The 10,550-nt window shown below is 34.3% G+C and overlaps 1 protein-coding gene and 1 long non-coding RNA gene across 3 annotated transcripts; one reads left to right on the top strand and one right to left on the bottom strand.

The window, feature by feature from the left end:
• The first annotated feature begins 488 nt into the window (after positions 1 to 488).
• On the top strand, positions 489 to 9,886 carry LOC116307289 (uncharacterized). Of its 2 annotated transcripts, none has more exons than XM_089035275.1 (3): positions 489 to 654; positions 9,226 to 9,591; positions 9,665 to 9,881. In XM_089035275.1, the coding sequence occupies exons 1-3, from the start codon at positions 528 to 530 to the stop codon at positions 9,754 to 9,756; spliced, it is 585 nt and encodes a 194-aa protein (XP_088891401.1). In that variant the 5' UTR covers positions 489 to 527; the 3' UTR covers positions 9,757 to 9,881. The 2 variants fall into 2 exon arrangements, with proteins under 2 accessions (XP_088891401.1, XP_088891406.1); XM_089035280.1 differs by lacking the exon at positions 489 to 654 and adding an exon at positions 6,420 to 6,643 and having other exon boundaries at positions 9,665 to 9,886.
• On the bottom strand, positions 3,246 to 4,387 carry LOC148913729 (uncharacterized). The gene is made up of 2 exons (XR_016120719.1): positions 3,747 to 4,387; positions 3,246 to 3,412 (listed from the first exon to the last, which is right to left on the bottom strand). It is a non-coding gene; the product is annotated as an uncharacterized LOC148913729 (long non-coding RNA).
• Positions 9,887 to 10,550: the final 664 nt, after the last annotated feature.

Genomic DNA, 10,550 nt, shown 5'->3' on the forward strand with positions numbered 1-10,550 from the left:
GCTGGGTTAGGTGCCACAAATGAGAATTTTGCAATATTCGAGGTCTCATAATCTTAGATTACCATGTCACACTTTCAGTACTCTCGATCAGTTAGGATTATTTTTCAGAATTCGCGCATTCCAAAAAAAACTATTACTGTTTTTATGCAGAAGTTACACTAGACTAAAGTTCTGAATAGAAAAATTAGCTTTCATGTGTAGAAAAATCCGAGAAAACAGACTTTGAAAGTAGCTCTCGGCCGACCTCGAAAACCGGCGTCTTTTACTGATTTGGGGTCGATGGACAAAAATTCGCATAGCGGCTGGAAAATAGAATTTAGAACAATTCTAACTGCAATTTTGTAGTGAGGATAGATAGTACTTTCGATGGTAGGAATATAAAAGAAATCTATTTTTCAAGCCCAGATCCAGTGGCACGCTGTTAGAGAGACCCCCTCTTAATAATGCTTGCGTGATCGATCGCATCATTCATGTATATTTTGCTTTCCAAGAATTCGATATATCTTATACATGTACGAAACAACTGTATGACGTTCGAATTTAACGCAGGGTTGAATATGATGTTTTTATCGCCTTTCAAGACATTTACTTTGCATGTTCTGCTACTGAAGGTGTTCGGAAGCTTCTTTGTTACTTTCTTGGTCATAAAATCAGGTATTTTGCTGGCTTTTACTTGTAGATTTACAAAACGATGCGTGCAAACGTCGCTTAATTATATGGACCTAAGATTTACGGGGGGAATCCCCGACGCTTATTATACATTCATGTATTCATGCCAATCGCCTGCAAATTAAATAGGCAAGCGCGCGTGACTGTCATAAAAATGTATTATATACGAGTAAATTTTAATATTTGTATTGATTTAATATTATCCTATTAAAGACCACGTTGCCGTATTCCCCAGAGAATAAGAAAATAAGTGATGTGAATACACAGACTATAGGGGAAAAAGTACGACAAAAAATATGCGGCTTACACTAATTGCTGGAATTGATTCTCTATGAGCTCTACTTTTTCTATGAGCTTTGTTAAATATCGAAATTTAAAACTAAAATTGTTTATAAAGAATAACACTCAGCAGTAATTTCACTGATAAACCCAGATGGTCCTCTATTAACGTCTGTAGTTGAATACTGATGGACGGGACAGCCATTGAAGTTTTCATGCGAGCCACGTGAAGGTCCAACTATTAGGAGAAGTATTCTTTAAAGAAAGTTCTCAAACTCATTAATGATTTATAAGCTCAGCAACCAATGGAGGGGCACTTTTAGATCAGGCGGATAGGTTTTGAAACCTAATGAAAAACCATTTACATCACTATTAATTGAAATATTTTCATCTCTAGTGCTGTAATATTTCTTAATCTGCATATTTGTCGTAGGTGTCTCAAAATAGCTGAATAATTTCTCATCCACTTTCCACCCACTTGCCTAAATTCTTTACCTCTCTCCTCTACAATACTTACTTCTTATACTTGTATCTACTATCTACCTACGTAATTAACTTTTTCTTTTCTTTTTACCTTGGGCTTATCATGTCTCGCAGCTGGGACCCTTTGCGTGTTAGTCTAATGATTCACTAACTATGCCAACGAGGAATTTGCTGACAAAGTTGGGTTGGATCTATAATCTATTATTTTTTGTTTCGGCCCTCAGGCCGAAACAGTCACTACGTTTGGTTTGTCGGCCCATAATAGTCTCCGTGCGTGTCATTTAGCTGTCAGAGTTTTGGACCTAATCCAATCATATGCCATTTCCACCATAAGCAATGGAAAATGTAAAACATTTCACCATGCGGAGTATTTCAAAGAGTTGCGGTGAATCTTCTCTGTGTAGACTATATTATACCTTTTCGCATGACGCCATTTTTTGGAAAAAAAAATATTATTGATTAACCCTACGACAATGCGTATTTTATTCCTAAGTTAGTATCTAGGTCCAAGTCGCCAAGTAAGTTATTGAAAAGTTATCCAAAAGCTTTTGTGATAGTGCGGCAAATCAAGGCAACTTGCCAGTCTCAGCTGCCTGTGAGCATAAGATGAGAAAACTTGTGAGTTTATCTATGTAACTAACAGTTGATGCATATACATTTTGTGAAGCAAGCTTCCGATATGTTGTAGCTTCGTGCGCATCTGAGGACATGTTTTTGGTATCAGCTATTATTTAAACTAGGTCCCACAAACAAACAGTGCGTACTTTACAACTTTAAAGATAGAAGTCTGAAATCATCAGTTTTCATTTATTAATACTCTGATTTAAAGTATTATTTCTTGGATTCGGTAATATTTTTGAAGCACCAAAATATGTAAATTTTTGAAGCACCAAAATATGTAAATTTTTGAAGCACCAAAAGATGTAAATTTTGAGTAGATTGGTGACGGCGCACAGGTCAAAGACAAGCCTTGTATCTTTTCGTTTGAATTGAGACTTTCGCATTGTCTTTAAGCTATGACATAAGAGCTAAATACATTTACCATAAATGTCAAAGAGCAGAATGAAGGTTTAATAAGTATCCTACATTCAACATAGCGCGTACAGTAATGCTCATGTGCCAAAATATTTTACACCAAGTACTCTGCTCTCTGCGATACTCAGTCATTGTTTATATCTATTGTCGGATCTCTCGTTCGTTCGGCGAGACGTTATATGTACATATATGTTTTTCCCCAAAACACTATGATGTTTCAAAGCAAGAACCACTAAAATCTCAAAAAAACTTAATTACGATGTGTTTCGTCCAAGAGAATTTTAAAACAAATGTTTCCGTCGAAATTTGCGTAACACTTTGCAACGTGAAAGCGTACCGCGAGATCGCTCTTCTGCCAAGACCAAAATTCTTTTCAGCAATGCCACACAATAAATAGATAACGGGCCGAAACATCATCGCTTTCGAAGCGGTATAGGATTGTTCCCCATACAACTGCTTTACGTGTATTAAATAAAAAGAAATAAAAAAGCAAGGAAACTTCTTTTCAACTCTTTATCAACTCCGATTAGAGAAGTAATTCCAAAAACTCGTGCTTCGTTATTCATTAGGGTTTACAAACACTCAAAAACAATAAAAGCACGAGGTCTCGTTTTTGGAAACCCTATCTAACACTCGCACTCGTTTTTGAAATACTAGAAAGGCAGCACTTACCCACCAGTAAGAAGAAATCTTAAAACGGGTTTAATTCAAAAACATAACCACACAGAGCGAAAGAAGTGTTATTATACTCAATGATCAGGTAAAATTTCGAGGCTTCATTTCAAGTTTTAATGATTTTATTGCAATTTTTGATGAAGCCCATACATTTCCTTATAACGTGACACCACAGAAACCAAGCTTAGGCTACCTGTGCCTCAACCCACTTTGGTTCTCCGCCATCCCCCGGACGCAACTCAATACGCAGTTCTCAGAATTATGGAAGGATCTACGAATACAAAAAAAAAAGTGCTGATACTATGGTCTATGTCTCGCATAATGTTGAATAAAAATACCGCAATATTGTTATATTATAGTAATGTTATACTATTGCCCCTATATAACATATTTCAAATAATATTTTTGGTGAATTTCAGCCGTCGTCTGTATGCTACTAACTCATCATCTCCAACATTGTTACGTTTTGGCTAGATTATCTTTTCTAGACGTTTCGCTTCGTACTATGTAGTTTACATTTCAAAACAAAATCAGGTTTCCAAAGAAGCTTTTTATCTTTTTCAGGGCTTTATATTTTTCAAGATTTATAAAATTTTACTGCTAACCTTGTTATATTTCCTTGGGCAAATCAACTCTACATGATTCAGTTTCAAGTTGGCCTCGCTCGTTGAGGAGTTAAAAGGAGACTCTGTTCGCAGGGTACCAAGACATAATTCTGACCCAAACTGAGTACTAATATAATCTGGATACATCGAAAGAAGTTTATTTCAGTACATCATTATTTTCGACACAGAGCTTAATACCGTTTTCAACACTTCAGTAAGTTTAGCATATGTGCAAAAGCAGTAAAAAATATCGAGTATAAATGTTCTAGACATTTTGGTCTTGGCTGTTATCAATCTGAATTTTGAATACAATTTATAGCGATGCGGAAACGAGCGCATGCAAGAATACAAAGTTCGGATCGCTTTTCATAATGTTCTGCTTATTTCGTTTAATCATTTTTAACCTCAGTTTCAAGCCAAGTTTCTTTCTTATCTTATTTTAGCGTTTTCGAAGAAATACTTAGGGCGTAAGTCGTAAGAGTGTCTTATTTCCATATTGTCATAGATATCAACACTACTGACGTCAAGCTGCTTTCTTCAAAGGGAAAGGGCATGAACCCGAATATAAACAGAATAACTAATCCAATCAGCTCGGTGACTGATGTATAGTCGAATTCTTAGAAATACGGGAAGCATTTGAAGTAAGTTATTCAAATCCCGGTAAAATATAAACATCGCTTTCTTTTAAATTAACTGGGGAGGGAGCGTTGCGTGACGACCGACACTAAAAACGGCTGCGAGGGAGACTAAACGTTCGTTGGAATGTATTGTTTTCGTTCTACTGATTTGATTGGTTCATGTTATAATAGTCGCACTGCCATATTAAAAATATACAAGACAAACAAACCACATGGTAGTATAGCCCTTGACAAAAGCGAGATGGGGGTAATAGATCAGATATAATATTGCTTGCCTGATAATACATGAGAACGAACATAAGCAATAAGTAATCAAGTGGTTAAAAATATTACCAATGTCGAGGGGTTTGAATCCAATAAACAATTTAAACATACTAGAAAGGTGCACAAAATAAATAGCATCCGGATAGGATGCAATTCAAGCCTTGGTCCAATTCACCGGCATAAATTCATTCAAAATTTGAATCCAAATACAGCCATTTGCAAAAATTATGGTATAAAAGTATATCAGACACGTTGGGATATTTTTCTTGGTATTTTTTTCGGAAAGCCCAAGTGATTGACAACTCGAAATGAATATCAGGGATCGCCCCTGCGTTAGAATGACCATGGTACCATGGTTTTTCATTGCCAACCATGGTCAACCATGTTTTGACTATGGTCTAACCATGGTGGCTGACCATGATCAGAAAATAATGATGACCATGGCACACCGTCAACCATGGTCAAAAGACATTTGATTTGATTTTATCAAAAAAAGACATAAATTGATATAAATATGGGAAAATATAAGAAACAAAAGCTAAAAATGGCTTTTCAAATATTCTAAATTAATTTAATTTGCATTTATTTCATGACCATGTTCCACAGTCAACCACAGTCAAAGTATATTAATGATGACCATGGCACACAGTCAACCATGGTCAAACAACATTTTGTTTGATTTTACCCAAAAAAAGACATAAATTAATTTAAATATAAGAAAAAATAAGGAACAAAAGCTAAAATCAATGTTTAAATATTTTAGATATGTTTAATTTGTATTCATTATCATGACCATGCTACACTGTCAACCATGGTCAAAAGACATTTGGTTTGGTTTTCTTAAAAAAAATGAAATTGATCAAAAAATGAGAAAGTATAAGGAATGTTAAATCTAAAAATCCATTTCTAAATATATATACATAAAATTGGTCACAGTCAACTATGGTCAAAGTGTTAATAATGTTGACCATGGTACACAGTCAACCATGGTCAAAGTGTTTAAAATAATGTTGACCATGGTACACAGTCAACCATGGTCAAAGTGTTAATAATGTTGACCATGGTACACAGTCAACCATGGTCAAAGTGTTAATAATGATGACCATGGTACACAGTCAACCATGGTCAAAGTGTTAATAATGTTGACCATGGTACACAGTCAACCATGGTCAAAGTGTTTAAAATAATGTTGACCATGGTACACAGTCAACCATGGTCAAAGTGTTTAAAATAATGTTGACCATGGTACACAGTCAACCATGGTCAAAGTGTTAATAATGGTGATCATCACACAGTCCATATATAAGGAACATTTAGACCTAAGAATCAATTTTCATGTTACACTATCAACCATGGTCAAAATATGTTAATGATGACCATGGTACACAGTCAACCATGGTCAGCCAGAATATCTGAGTTATCATAACTCTCTACCCATTTGCTAGCAAAAATGTCAACTTATCCTTAGAAACTAACAGGAGACTAACACCATATACTTGTAAGTAAGTATATGAGGCCTTGTCATTTAAAAACTATTCGTTTTTGAAATCCATATTTTAGCTTACCAGTGAATTTCGAATAAACTTCTAAACAATACATTATTGAAAAATATAATTATTTATTTCCTGTTACTGTTACTCACTGATGAAACTATTTCCAGTGCATTTAAAATAACATCTTCAAATCAATCTCTACACATTTGCAATTCTCTCTCTCCACGAAGACACTGTACTGTGACTGTGAGTGGACTGGTGATTAGCCGGTATGTACGCGGGCTCATAGTCTGTGTTTTGGCGCCTAATGTTGTTATTCACCGTTAACAGTTTCTTGTAGAGAAAAATACCGTATAATCTCTGTTCAAAAGACGTTTTTATGAGCTTTGGAAGCTGAATTTGCACAGCAAGAGTTTGATATCGTACAGTGGATTCAATTTTTACTTTCCTGGATTGCAAAATCGATGGCTGATCATGAGGACGTGGATTGAATCACTATCAGGCATGTAACGTTGAGACTCTTATTTTGCTTTTCACTTTTTCTTTAAATTCAATTTATTTTGGAATTAACTGCCTGGAATCTTGCTCTTCGTGGCTTTAAGCATTGTAATATGGTTTGTCAATGAAGTTGAATGCATGGCTAACTTTTCGAAAGCGTGAAACAACATTAATTTTATGTTTCGAAATACGACTGTGAACGTTTTCTTTGAGTTCATAATTTGGGGATTAATATAGCAAACCAGGATGCTAGCAAGTGCACTTAACTCATGTTCTTTCCACATCAATTTTTTTAAAAGGATGAAGGAAGATCTGTTACAAGAAGTAATGCCGAGAAATTATTTCAATAGTCTAAAAAAAACAAAGGAATTATAGTGAGAATCAAAATCCACAACACACTTGGAAAAGTCTTGCATAAGCTATTACAAATTGAGTTCTCTCTTTATAACAATTTATTTCTCATTTAATGATAAAATTATGAATTTTTCGAGAAGGTCTTGCAATTATTCATTTATAGTATACCCAACAAAACTGTATGAAAAAAGTATATTTAAGCAAAGGCATTTATCTGTTTCTTTGATCAATTTTCTTTACCTTTTCATCATTACTGTTTCATTAGAAACACCGACGCAGCTCACACTAGTTTTTAGCTAGTTATATCCTCTTATAGTTAGCACATTATAAATGCATAAACAGATTTGCTGTATATGTAAGAACATAAAAATTTAATTAAGGATTGATAATTGTACTGATTTCAACCAAACACAATCAAGTTATTTTATTGAGTGTATTATAATATTGCCATACTGTAGATGTGCATAGCATTGAACAGAAAGTACAGTATGTTGTCAGGAAGAACTAGTAGAGCAACAGGCCAACCAAATTTTATGATAGTAGCTTTAGTGTAGAAACAAACATTTTGGCTAACATTTACATGCTGATTGTATACGAGTTATTTTCTGTTGTATTAAAAAAAGTGCAAATATTTGTTTGAAAAGGCAATAATTGTTTTATTTAATTTGTTCCTTCTATTAATGAGTGAATTATATTACTGCTCAGCATGATTTGCACCCTGATATTGTATATTTATGTAGGTTTTCATTGACCATGCTGTACGGGTGCTGTTTGCAAACATGTGTGATATGTTTTTTCAATTAATTTTTTTTTTGGTGCTACCTTCAAACATGGTTGACCATGGTATACCATGGTGTTGATTTTGCTTTCAAACATGGTTGACCATGGTATACCATGGTATTAATTTTGCTTTTAAACATGGTTGACCATGGTCTACCATGGTATTGATTTCGTTTTCAAACATGGTTGACCATGGTCTACCATGGTATTGATTTTGCTTTCAAACATGGTTGAACATGGTATACCATGGTATTGATTTTGCTTTTAAACATGGTTGACCATGGTCTACCATGGTATTGATTTTGCTTTTAAACATGGTTGACCATGGTCTACCATGGTATTTATTTTGCTTCCAAACATGGTTGACCATGGTCAAACCATGGTTGTTGTCTTACATAGCAAGACACTAACTGACCATGGTTGACCATGGTTAAACTTGTGCAATTTAACGTTCATGGTTGACCATGGTCAAACCATGGTCACATCATGGACAAACCATGGTCAACCATGTTTGCTTGACGATGTTCTAACATGTTTTAAACATGTTTGACCATGGTCCTGACGCAGGGGCGGGCAGATATATCCCATAATTTTTGATATATTTTTGATATACTTGTACATATATGTGGAAGCGGCCATATTTTTTGTAAATGGCTGTAAATGACTATATATATATAAGTATAGAATTGATTTCTGTGAAACAGTACTCAATACATGGGTGTAGAGCGTGATATATATAGTAAGAAAAGAAAAAGACAAATGAACTACAATTTCATCCATATATTTACCAGTTAGGTCATTCGCTCAATACTGAGCATTTTAGCATTCATATATATATTTATCAAACTCTTTAATAATTCATGAGGAAAACACAACAGAAATCACGACCGTGAAGAGTTCTGTAAATCAGATACAGAATCCTGTTCATTTGCATAAACTTTAAGTTCGATTTTCTTGGCCAAATTCACTTTTATCTTGAAAATTTTAGTGAAACACAAAAGAACTAACCTAGACGTTTGATAAGTAATCTACAGTATTCGTGTCCGTGTTGTATCCGATATACAAACTCGAGGCGACGCCTTGAGTTTGTATATCAGATACAACACGGCCACTCATACTGTATACATTACATATATATCTGTGTTTGTGTGTGATGGACATTCTTCTTGGAGGATAATCATCTTAGTTCTTTTCCAAATGTTATAATTTCACCATATGTTATATTTCCATTAATCAAAAAGTGAACTAGAAAGCTGTACATAGTTTTTTAGCTCATTATTATTTTTTCAATCATTCCCATGGGAATCAGTGAAATAACAAAAGATATGACTGCCATGTTGGATGACATAATAAAATAATTAATTCACAAGTATTTTGTTAAAAACATCCAAGATGGCGGCTGTTTCCACATCTGCAAAGGAATAATCGATTTCATAAACTTTCTCATTGCAGGAGCTTGTAACGTAATCTCACCCGAAAACCCAATCATTTGTCATGTTGGAGATGAAGCTTTGTTTAACTGGACTACAGATGACGGAAGAATAATTTATTCTGCCAACTGGGGAATAAAAAATGGGAACCATCCTGATTCTCAGTTTATCAACACCAATGTGTTCACAACTGTTGTGAACTACAACAAAAATATGGATCCTAAATATAGACCGAGGGTTTATTTTGTTGGTAACCTGAAAAGGGGCCGTGCTTGGTTTAAGTTAAAGAATGTGAGCCTAAACGATGATTTGAAATATGTTGCAAATATTCGTGAAAGCAAAGGCGGAGTCCTCGCTTACATCGTTCAGCTGAAAGTTAAGAAAAAAGGTTTGTTTGTCTCAAATATTTATTTACAAAATGCTTACAACTGTAAATTGACTTTGATTTGGTAATTATATAGCTAACATTACGTGGACCACGCAAGTGGCGTCAACTCATGTTACAGATGCTACTGCAACATCAATTAAGATAAATGGTGAGGAAAAGTATTAAAACATTTCGTAAAATGTTCTTTTTATTCAAAGTGCTGGAGGCAATAACACTACCTAGGGAAATAGCTGAATAATAACTAAAATGGAAATGAATAAGTAATAATAATAATGTATAAAGCACTATATGCAATTTCGATGTTTTACAATATTATTGATATATTTTTTTCAAAATATTGAATTACTAAAAGCTATGAAAGACAAGATGATTTAATATATTTATACATACATACATATACACACACACATATATATACTATACACCAAATCTTTAAAATTCTGACATTTATCGGATATATATACTTATACATATGTCCCATTTTCCTTTTGTCTTCCTGAATTAGTATATACAATTGAGCGCTACACTACAACAACAATGACCGATTAAATTGTGTTTCATGTAAGTCCCTTGCGCCCCCAGAGAAGGAAATGGTATTTTATTCGTGGAATTGGGGTTGCCTTTGAGACGATACATAATGGTCGTGTTGCCCGGGATTTCTACCACTAACAAACCCCCCCAAACACACATGTATATATATATATACTATATATTATATATCAAATAAGAAAAAATAACGAATAAAATGGGGTTTTAATTAAAATACTTGGAGTTTCAATGTTTTTGAATTGAGTTTGATTACTATCCCCCCCTCGATTTCACTTTCCTTCTTTGGATCACTAGTCATTGACGTTTTTAAATAAATAATAATAAAAAATTACAATGGGGAGTTTGTCTTTTCAAGTGGGCGCGAGTGTCTTTAACCAACTGACCTAATTAATGGATTCGTTGATGAGCCT

Source organism: Actinia tenebrosa, unplaced genomic scaffold (genome assembly GCF_029948245.1).
Source record: "Actinia tenebrosa isolate PJP-AT-01 unplaced genomic scaffold, QUT_ActTen_1.0 PGA_scaffold0__85_contigs__length_37466705, whole genome shotgun sequence".
NCBI classification, from domain to species: Eukaryota; Metazoa; Cnidaria; class Anthozoa; order Actiniaria; family Actiniidae; genus Actinia; species Actinia tenebrosa.